This window comes from Tachypleus tridentatus, chromosome 8, assembly GCF_004210375.1.
Source record: "Tachypleus tridentatus isolate NWPU-2018 chromosome 8, ASM421037v1, whole genome shotgun sequence".
In the NCBI taxonomy this organism is placed as follows: domain Eukaryota; kingdom Metazoa; phylum Arthropoda; class Merostomata; order Xiphosura; family Limulidae; genus Tachypleus; species Tachypleus tridentatus.
In genome coordinates, this window is record NC_134832.1 from 63,392,398 (window position 1) to 63,404,703 (window position 12,306).

The 12,306-nt window shown below is 28.2% G+C and overlaps 1 protein-coding gene across 2 annotated transcripts in view; it reads right to left on the minus strand.

Moving 5' to 3' along the window:
* Nucleotides 1-12,306, minus strand: part of LOC143222529 (uncharacterized) — a 49,112-nt gene that overhangs the window by 19,159 nt on the left and 17,647 nt on the right. For both annotated transcript variants that reach the window (XM_076449148.1, XM_076449146.1), the window contains exons 4-8: nucleotides 10,762-10,800; nucleotides 10,202-10,300; nucleotides 6,963-7,011; nucleotides 5,758-5,840; nucleotides 3,840-4,125 (exon numbers count right to left, since the gene is read on the minus strand). In XM_076449148.1, coding sequence (XP_076305263.1) covers nucleotides 3,840-4,125; nucleotides 5,758-5,840; nucleotides 6,963-7,011; nucleotides 10,202-10,300; nucleotides 10,762-10,800 — 556 coding nt within the window. The remainder of the gene's footprint in view (nucleotides 1-3,839; nucleotides 4,126-5,757; nucleotides 5,841-6,962; nucleotides 7,012-10,201; nucleotides 10,301-10,761; nucleotides 10,801-12,306) is intronic.

Consider the following 12,306-nt stretch of genomic DNA (forward strand, 5'->3'; position numbering starts at 1 on the left):
AAATTAAATAATTTATATCTAAATGAAGTTAAATTAATAAATAAACTCTTGAAGAAGGAGCATTAAAAACAGCAAACCCCAACCTCTGATTAATTATATTATAGCTATAAACCAAAACATATTAACATGAAATTAAAAATAAATTTTAAATATGCTGCACATTTTTTTAAAAAAGGGATCTTATGGTACAAGCTACAACATGGGATTACAAAACGAATCCTAGGTTTTCGAGGTGATTGAAGACTGTTTCGGTCTTAAAAAAAAAGTTTAGAAGTTAAAGTAGTTGATAAAAAGGATATCATTATAAATATTTTTGATAAAAAAAGATTTTGATTTTCCAATTTATGGTTTATTTACTCTTCTTACATAGTAATGTGCCATACCCATCTAATATAAACATTACAATTTCACAGTTATTCAGATATTGTAAAATTTGTAATAAATTACAATACTTTATTAATAATATTGGCAAACAGATATATAAAAATTAATAGCTAATGGATTTCATAAAAAAAATTTAGATAAAATTGTCAAATTATTCTGTAATAAATACAAAAATGTATTAAATACAAAGAATATAAAATCAGAGAAATTTTATTAAAAATTACTAAAAATGTTTAGTTAAAAACAAGGTCATCTAAGAATTTGGCACTACCTTATGCAGATGTACACATTAAGCTCATATAAAAGCACAACAGTCATAGTAAACTATCACTTTACTGATGTCATGTTAATTAGTGCCTCTACCAAATTGGAGGCAGGAATACTAACTTCAAGAGGTAAGTTTTATCTTATTTATCCCCATATGGTAGTACCTTATTTTCATTTATTTATTTATTTTTCTATGTTTTCCTTATTCTAACTTGGGAGAGCAGTCACCTTCCCACAACTTTCTGCAGGCAATGAAGGGTGATATAGATGTGGAATGTTGTGAGCTTGAGCACCAACATGTTGCTCTCCTAATTTCTAATTTTCTTATGTGAGACTAGCAAATTGGAGGTTAAGACTGATAGATGGCGTATCCCCACCACAATATGGTTCTTACTTCTGCAGTCACCTCCAAAAGCTAGGGTACATTTTATAATCTCACATTGTAGCTTGTACCCTAGAATTCCTTTTTTTTAAAATGTGTAGCATATTTATAAAATATCTTTTTTATTTCATGTTAATGTGTTTTGGTTTATGGCTTGAATATTTTATGGTTACAATATATATATATATAATGTACAATAATTGAAATGTGACTATACTTTACAAGATACTAGTCCACTCAAACATAGCCAAGACAGGTCACTTTGTAAAGACTAGAGGTCTGTTTTATATCATTGTATATAGTAACATGAGTGCAAGTGCACCACATGATTATAACTTCTGTATCATTAGCCAGGCAAAGGTCAATATCATAAAAATAATAAATACATATGTGTAACATTACGAGATTTAAGCTATTTAATCTAAACATTTGTGTTTTTGTGTTATAATATGTTGTCATTCTAGAAAGAAAAATGCATAATTTATATTTATTTCCTTTTTTTTACTGTGGTTACATGACTGGTCAAATTGACCAACCCTATACATGGTTTTATTTGTGAAAACAACAGCTAAAATAGTTTTTCTTAAAAGGCATTTTGTAACTATCTGGACATAAGGATTTTTGTATGTGAGATCTAAAAATGTATTAATGCATATAAGTGTTTTTAATTTTAAAATGAAAACTACTTTCCATTTTGAATAGAGAACATGTGACAAGAAAAATATATGGGAAAAACATTTGCTTAAAATTGTTAAGACTTAATAAAAAATAATTTGCATATGAAAGCATTGTAATATTTATTAATAATCTGCCAAATTTCATTATTTTAAAAGTAATAGCACTGGTTACGAGATCAGTCTCAGGGACAGAGCCTGTGCTGAAAAATTTAAAGGTTCAATAAAAAGGCATATTAATATAAATTTTTCACAAATGCTTGGACAACTTTCAAAATGTAATAAAGACATCAACTGATTTCCTTTCAAAAATACTTTAAATTAACAATCCCAACTACCAATATGTATTTCCATTTTTTTATTATACAATTAAATAATATAATAATTAATAGTTTACTTAGAATCAACAATTCTTGTTTACAGCCTGAGCTTAGACTTTCTTGAATTCAATTGATACAGTTAGTTCCCATCACTATAAAAAAAAACAGATTATAAACTCCAGCCATAAAAAAATGCATTGCCTAATTCATCAAAAGCTATACACTTGATGATAAATTTCACTCTTAGATCCTCCTCAATTATTTAGAAGTTTCTAATTTCTTCATTTTTCACACTGATTATACAATTTAACTCTCCATGTACAGGTTCAGTCATTTTGACCAACCTTGCACCGAGTATGTAACCATGAAAGTATACATATAACTTTTATTGTAGTAAGTGTATCTTAATGTCTACTAAGAACTTGCTATGTTACGTGAAGTGTTTTATACATTAAAATTAGTCTTTAATTAAGTAATTTTACTAAAGACTCGTCTGTGAATTATAGTCTCAGTGGAAGGTGTTTTATATTATGATTATAGATACTTTTCAACCTTTCTATAACTACCAGGACCTCGTAAATGAATACTATAAATACCAATTTGCGTTTTTTTTTCTTCATTTGAACTTTATAGTTTATATATTATTCCTTCTACCCTAACACTATGTAGACTGTCTATTTAACTAACCTTGTAACCATCATAAAAAATACAAAATAAACTTGTACACTTTTTGTAGAATGACTGCAGATTCCAACAAAAATATGTCAAAAAGACCGAGAAAAACATTCTGAGCTCATGATTGGTTATTCACACATCATAGACAGAAGTAGGTGTACATAAGTAATTCCGAAAATGAAAATGGGTGAGCATGGCCACTGTGTTTGAGCCAGTAAATGTAACAATGTCTCAGCAAATAGTAAAGATAAAACGTTCTTATTTTGTATTTTAGTTTTTCAATACTAGCAATTTAAGTTTCTAAATCATAAGAAACTACAAACTTCATAGTTTCACATCACAAACATCTAATCTGAATCAATGCTTTATTTAACAGACTATATGACACACAATCAATATTTGGGTGCGCCCTTTTAGTATTTAATTTTAAGAAATTAACTAATCTATAATATTAACATCTAAATTATAATCTACAATTTGATACCAAACATATTGACATAAATTCATAAAATAGTAGTTCAATAATATTTTGAATGAAAGTCAGTAAACATGATGACATGGCCTATGATACACATAGGGTTAATCTGAATCTTTGAGATGCATGGATTTAATTTTTGCTAAAACTTAATTAAAATAAAAAGTTAAGAGTACAGAAAGCAATTTTATATAATTATTTTAGTTTTAAGTTCCTTTAATTAACTCCACTCTTAAAAATGTATTATCTTTGATTTATTAAAAAAAAGTTATTTCAAAGAAGTTAATTTTACAAAGTGTGAAATATTTGTAAGCACAGGTACATTTAATTTTATTTTCATTTAAGTTTGTAGTTTCTGATAATTGTGAGTAGCTTTTTATAAATCAAAGATAATGCATTTTTAAGAGTGGAATTCAAAACAAAATTAAGTATATAAAATTACTTTCTATACTCTTATTAAATGGATTTATTTTGCAATATTTTGGCCACAGGGCCACTTCAAAAAACAAAATACAACTGACTACAGTGGAGAATCAGAACACACTCTGTCTATTTTTAATTTTTAATAGCCAATCTCTGGGTTAACATAACATTCATTGGTAATCCATTAAGTTATTATAAACTGTTTTTCTGCATTATACAAAACTGATCACAGTACACACCTTGTGGCCCATAAGCTCCTGACTGTGGTGGACCACCCCATCCTCCAGCCATCATCCCATTAGCCATGGGTCCCATATTTCCCATTGCTCCCATATTTGGTGCAATGGGTGCAGGGGGCCCATTAGGTCCTATTCCAGGTCCGCCAGCACTTCCACCACTTCCTCCTACAGTAGAGCTTTGCGCCCAGCCATTAGGTCCACCCCAAGGTGAAACGTCTTGATTCCCTGGCTTTGAATCTTTAGCACTTTTGGACATCTCACGAGGTTCTGCCATCTTACATTCAACCTATTGTGAGATGTGTAAAAACAAATGGATTTCACAATATCACATACAAACCTTTATGAAAAAATTATTGAATTTCTGAAGAACATGTTAAATTTATTGATGAAATAAATAAATGAAATAATAATATAGAAACTAACTTTTCAAATTTGCAGTAATAAACAGTTTCACAGCAAAACTGTAATATTATCATCATATCTAGAAAAATTAAAATGACTTTGGTTTGTGGCACATTTAAAAGTTAAGTAACAATGATTTAGTAAAGTTCAAGTTTAATCAATAAAATGTACATTTCACTAAAATAGCAAGTGATAAAGCCATCTACATAACAGATGCAACTCTATCCCCAACCAGTTTATCTTAAAAGTGGACCTTACACTTTACTTAATTTTTTCATATTAATTATTATTTCATATTTTCAACATTAAGTTTCACATAATTTTTTTTACTTTTAAAAATAATTAATGAGACAGTTCTAGTTATTAATGAGACTATAATTATTAATGACATGCAACATAAGAACCCTTAGTTCACATAACGAAAAGTGAAAAAGTTCCACAATGTATACCAACTTAAAGAAAACGGCAATTTTTTTTATGGTAAAATGTGCCTATAACTTTCCACTAACACTACTCTGAAACTTTTGCATTGATATTATCACATACATCTTGCAATGTTACGAAACATTAAGTTAAGTAATGTCAATAATTTGTTTCCTTGTTCCTCCCCTTCAAAATGTTGCCTTATTTGATAACTACTTAATCAAGGTTCAGCATCAAATTTCTCCAGGAAACTGATGTAATTCATAAACTTTGGTTTAAGGTACACTAATTATTTTAGTGATAATACTGAACTGCTTGATACAACAACATGTTTCACTTTTTTCAAGGTTGTTTACTGAATTAATAACCACATGTCCTAAGGACAGGTGAAGTTAGAAAACTATTGGTCCCAGAAGTACCAGTCTTTGACAGTTTTGCAACTCTCTTCTTGCATTCTACTTGCTGGATATATATTGGAATAAAATAAGGATGACACTCAGAATACCGTGATACAACCCACATTACTGAAAAAGTAACTGTTCTTTGTAATCATAAAAATTTTTTGGTATTATTTAAATCATATTTTAAGGTATCTCAAATTAAATCTAAAAATCATTAGCTTATGAGGTTTCTTAAAATCTGCCTAAAATCAATATAACAAATTTAATAAATGTATTTTCAAATATTCTAAAAAAGTAATAGAATTATATATTATGTTTATAAGATAAATATTAAAACATTTTTAACAGCACAACATCAATATTACAACAAATAATGAAACTAACTGAAATACACCTTTCTCTCATGCTCATATAAAGGAAGCTTTCTTGAAAAAAATGTGAAAAATTCCGTAAACTAGAATCAATAACTCGCTAATAACTTAGTAGTACAATCTATTATCAAAGCTAACCTATCTCTACGTTTAAAAACTATAATAAATTTTAACATAACTTATTTACTCTATGCATCAAATAATCTAAATCTCTGGGTTTTTCAGACTTTCCCTTTAGCATGAGAGATGGATGTATGAAACAACTTGACCCTTTCCATCCAAAAACATGAAAGGGGATAATGAATTAAAACACAACTCCACCTGCTTGCCGTTGATGGTGACATAATGGTCAGCACAAACTCTGTGGACGATCTCTTGTTTCTCGAATGACAAAAATCCAAATCCTAATAGTCAAGGAAAACACAAACTTAACTACTTAGGGATCTACAAATGACACAAATGACTGGTTGTGCACAGTTTAAGGCACAGGCAGGGTAAGATTTCCTAAAAATGTTTTGCTGTACTATATGACACTTGGTCTGATGAAAGACCAAAGCTCTGCCAGAAAATTCTAATCTAAGTATATTAGTAGGATATGCAAGCCTTAAATATTCCTAACTAATTGAATTTAACCAGATTTTGATACAATATGAGATAATCAACATTGTATAATATTAAGAAAATAAAAAAAAACTGCATTTTCTCAACATTTATTCCTCAGAGAAGTCACCTGTATTATATTTTTAACTTATAATAGCATACCATAGTGTTCTCAATTATGTGGTTGTTTTTTACTTTTAAACTACTCAGTTAAGAAGTTATTTTGAAATAAAAGTTGACTAAATGTACAAAGAAACATTAAAATACTCCATAATTATTTCACTAAATTTAATTACTCCAGTCAGTTATGTCAAATGTGATTTTAAAATTTTAGGTCCCACCTAAAAAATAAAAAGACAATGAAAGTATCACAAAATTATATCATAAAACAAATACAGATTACACACAAAATCATACAAAGCTACCTAGTGATTTTACTTAAAATAGCATAAAATATTTTAAGTGGCTAAAATACATTCAAAATGTTTATAAGTACTAAAGCCATTTCAACATAAGTACTTGAATATTTTAAGAATTAAAAACTATAATACAAATTTAGGTTAAAACAATTTTTCCTAAAAACATTACACAATTATATCAAAGAAGGTAGAGATTACACACAAAATAAATTACACAGCACTACCTAGTGATTCTACTTAATATAAAATATTTTAGATGGCTAAAATATTCTGATTTTAAATGCTTGCTTATGTACCAAAAATATAACAAATATTGTTGTTATTTTAAAGGATTGAAAACTATAATAAAAAGTTCATTTTACATATATTGTAGAGGCAACTTATCTTTTAAAACTTATAAAAATCTTTTTATATTTGGCAATTGCAAAAATTAAATTTTTTATTTTTGGTAATATCATTCTCACCAATGTATTTTTACCACACACAAAAAAAAAATTCAAATCTTACCTCTAGATTTTTTCCTTTCTTGATCAAACATTATAACAACTTCCATCACCTATTTAAAAAAGAATACACAATATAATTGAAAATTCATCTCTCTATGAGCTTGAAAAGTAATAATCATAGTAAGAAAACAATAAAATTTTTCAACTGCTTATTAACTCTGTGGAAAGGAGAAGAGTTCAAAGTGTGAATGTCATGACCTTTAAGTGAGGATTAAGTTAGTAATTTTTGAAAATATCACAACAGATATTTTTCACAGATTATGACAGTTTTAGTGTCACATTCAAAATTTTATTAAACTACTTTTTGTTTATATTGTAGTAATTACTATGGCATAAAAATTTAGCTAACAGTCCATATTTTAATGGTATACAAGTTTTAAATTCTTAATTGTACGATGCAATATTAAATAATCCTGAATTTCCCCCAGTGTGACACATTTTCCATTAACATGTCATCATCCCTAGTTTATTCACCACTCCTTGTAAAGGTACAAAATTAAATGTAAATTATTCTTTATAATTCATCATTGCTCAGATGAACCACATTTATTAAATCATCAATTTTGTTTGGTTATGGAGCTACTGAATAAAAAAAATAAGACCCCTCCCTCACACACCCACCTGTCACATCCTCTCTTTCATAATTCATTAATAGCTCTCTCTTATGTTTATTATGTAAGACCCCTCCCTCACACACCCACCTGTCACATCCTCTCTTTCATAATTCATTAATAGCTCTCTCTTATGTTTATTATGTAAGACCCCTCCCTCACACACCCACCTGTCACATCCTCTCTTTCATAATTCATTAATAGCTCTCTCTTATGTTTATTATGTAAGACCCCTCCCTCACACACCCACCTGTCACATCCTCTCTTTCATAATTCATTAATAGCTCTCTCTTATGTTTATTATGTAAGACCCCTCCCTCACACACCCACCTGTCACATCCTCTCTTTCATAATTCATTAATAGCTCTCTCTTATGTTTATTATGTATTAAAATAAGACCCTTCCCTCACACACCCACCTGTCACATCCTCTCTTTCATAATTCATTAATAGCTCTCTCTTATGTTTATTATGTAAGACCCTCCTCACACACCCACCTGTCACATCCTCTCTTTCATAATTCATTAATAGGCTCTCTCTTATGTTTGTTATGTATTAAAATAAGACCCTTCCCTCACACACCCACCTGTCACATCCTCTCTTTCATAATTCATTAATAGCTCTCTCTTATGTTTATTATGTAAGACCCCTCCCTCACACACCCACCTGTCACATCCTCTCTTTCATAATTCATTAATAGCTCTCTCTTATGTTTATTATGTATTAAAATAAGACCCCTCCCTCACACACCCACCTGTCACATCCTCTCTTTCATAATTCATTAATAGCTCTCTCTTATGTTTATTATGTAAGACCCCTCCCTCACACACCCACCTGTCACATCCTCTCTTTCATAATTCATTAATAGCTCTCTCTTATGTTTATTATGTAAGACCCCTCCCTCACACACCCACCTGTCACATCCTCTCTTTCATAATTCATTAATAGCTCTCTCTTATGTTTATTATGTATTAAAATTATGTACTATGTATTTAATTATGTAAAAAAGTAAATAAAATCACCTATCAAATGGCATATTGTATAATTATGTTCTGAACTGTTAAATGTCAATTTAACCCATGAAAAAGTTAACAACTAGCCTGGATGAATTTGTAACAATTTTTGTCATACAGTTAAAAAACTAAAAAATAATTTAAAGATAAGGGAATTTGTTTACTTTTTGCATATTAGTCAAAATTGTTTATTAAATAAAAATTACAAAGTGCAATCCTATGAATAGTATAAAAAATTATGGTTAACAATTAGGGTTTTAATTTTTTCTTTGTGTAATTATGAAAGTAACTAAAATGTAAAAATATGAATCTTTTCGTGTTATTTAAGATTAGATTAAGTAAAATAAATAATAACCTAATAAAAATGTTTCACGATGCATGCATACAGGTAATGGAATTCAATGGAACGCGAGCTGCATTGCCCCAGTGATTTACAACTTATGATGGCAAAAAATAGTAGTTAAACATGGTTCAAAGGGCAATAAAACAATAAACTTTAATCACAAATACATGTATACTGTTATGAACTTAGACCCACTTAGGATAAATGAATATAGTTTCATGTTACAATCTGAAGTCATTCTAGAAATAAAAAAAGAATAATTCTGATTTATTGTGGATTTTCTTGGTGATTACAAGGTCAGTCAAATTGACCAATTCTGTTGTGAGATAGAGTAGAGAAAATAACAGATAAGCTATAAAATTTTTCTTAGAAAAAAAGTATGAAATGCATTTAAGATATTTTAGGGATTTCACAAAGAAAATTTAAAATTTCTGAAGTGAAGAAAAGGCTTTTTAATTTTAACATGAAAATTACTCTCAACATGAACTATTCAAAACAAATATTCAATATATTCTTGGGTAAATCTTTATTTTAGTTTAATAAAAATACTCCTCTTAAAAAAATATTTTTTGTATGTGAAAGACTTATAATATTCCTGCCAAACTATATTGAAAGTTAGAAGTATTAAAACTTAAAAGGCTTTAAATGAGTACAGAGGTCACATGGTCAGTCAAATCAATCTAGCCTGTATTGAGAGTTAATTAAATAACTTATCAACATCAATAAGATCAGTGTTTCTGATTTACTAAAATTCATATTTAATAGCCACATGAATCTGATAATTTTTTACTGCTATAAATTGTTTTAGATAAAAGCAACCTATAATGGAAGAATTAATAATGTTATAATAAGAAAACTGAAATGAAGAAAACTAATTTTTTCATCATCACTCCTTGAGTATTGCATGGTTAGATGTGCACAAAATAACTTGATCCATTTGTTTATTCCATTATACCACCCACTAATTTACTACTTGACATGGTTCATAGAGCAATCAAACAATAAAATTAAATGAAAGCAGTTGTGAAAACGTAAGAGGCCTAATGCTCTTAGGATAAGCAACTATAATAGTATGTTAAAATTTGCAGTCATTTTAGTGTTAAAAAAAGGAGTTTTTTTATTTTATTTAACATTTCTTCAACTTCCACTAAAAATAACTTAACATGTTCACAGATATAATAAATATAATTTCATGATTTTGAGGTTGGTAAAAATGACTAAGCCTAAGACCCATCCTTATTGCTTTTTACAAGTCAGATTACAAGAACACTTACTTGTCCATATTTAGAAAAGTGTTCTCTCAGTGTTGTTTCAGTACATGTTGAGGGTAAACCTCCTAAAAACACTTTGGGGTAGTTCACTCCTTTTTTAGGCTAAATATTATAAAAATATTTAAATGTTAAGAAATTCTTAAAAACTCCAGTTATAATATAAAAACATTTAACTATAATTATCAAATTATAAAGAACAAAATTATACAATTACAGTTTAACTGTTAGCTTAATTTATTTCATAGCTTATTGACATTTTACAAGAAAATTTCTGTAGAAGATCCTTATAGAAACTTTCTATGAAAGACAAACATTTTCTTCAAATACTACTTAAAACTCATGTAAAAGATAAAAGTATTTAGAATTATCTATTGAATTCTGTTGAAATTTAATAACAGTTCACTGAATATTTAAAATATAAAAACTTTTAACTTTTAACAGCTTGCATTATTTACTAATTCACCACTGATACATTTTAACTTAAAATTCAATAAAACCACTTTTATTTACAAGAGCAAAATAATGTTATATCCTACACTATATAAAGAAAATTATGCATTTACCCTGTTTAACCCACGAGGATTAGAAGCTTTTGGATCAATCTGTAAAAGAAAAAAACAAGCTTAAATAAATTGTAATAAATTTAAATAATTATCAAAGTAAATTTATTAATATGAATATTTCATGAAAGTCCTCAAAATGTAGCTGCCAAAGACAGAGCATGTTAAATCATCTCTTCTCCGGAGGTAATTATAGTATCATTTTGTGGTTACCTTCAGTTCAATCCAACACCACATTTGCAGGGTCCTCCCACCTCATTGTCATGCTCAGATGAAAACTGTCACCATATCCCTTTATTTTTTTCTTTTTCATAATGGAAATACTTACTTAACTTTCAGGAAACTTAGAAAAACTTAATTTTAGTTCTAACTCAACAATTCATATAATTATTTAGTCTTTCTGCAATTCTTTATACTGCAAAATTTTAAAAACTTTGTTGCATGCCACCATTTTTAAAGAAGAAATAGTTAAACAGTTTATTTTTATATTAATCAGAATGTTCCATTTTATATATAAAATTAGGTTCAACATGACCAATACCTAGAAACATACGTATTTTAATAATTGTGTTTACCAGTTGCAGCTATCACCATTACAAATTTACATCACAAAACCACCACAGGAATTGACAAACATTATAAGGAACATGGGACCTGACCTTTTAAAATTGTAAGAGGTCAGACTAAGTAGTACTATTTTTTGCTGATAATGTTTCTGGTTGAAATTAATTTATATCTGAAAAATAAGGTTTCTTTTCAATAAATTATATCTGATGTTTGAATAAATAAACTTAATATTTAATAAAAGATCTGAGTAATATATGATTAACTAGAATTTTACTACTGCCTACTATACTCTCCAAATAAACTTACTTGATGTTCTTTTTACGGAAGATAATTTTATTAGGCTTTAAACAAAGGTAATTTCATGAAGTTCTTGGGATGGAAAATAACATATAAAGATAGTATAAAAAGTTCTCAGATCTGTGGATTCTTCCTAAATTTTCTAAAATACTCATTTCCAGGTGTTTAATATTAAAAAAAAAATATTACTATTGCTCAAACAACTTGCTCTACACTGATTTAAACAGTTTATGATCTAATTACATTTAGCCATCCACTACACGTAATTTTGAAGCTTAGATTTGTTAATGATTTTTCAGGCAACTCAATGTGTCTTCACAAAAAAAGTGACAAATGAAGAGCTTTAGTAATAAACACTACTAACATAGAATAAGGTATGATAGCTTTTTTGTAAATATAAACCCATGCTTTGGAATTAAAACAAAATTCTACAACTTTCTAGGATCTTCGTTAACTTGGCAAATCTTGTTAACTTTCATGTGACCTGGATTTTTTCATATTTTATTCAAAACTATCTCAAATAGAATACAGGTTGGTGTTCAAAGGTGCTATAGTTGTATAAAGACATTTCTTTAAAAATATTTTTTTTTTATTCTGTCACAATGTCAGTGTTTCCCAAAGTGCAGGAAACACAAGTGATTAGGAAAGTCAGTTGTGCAATAATGTAAATTTAAGCATTTTGTT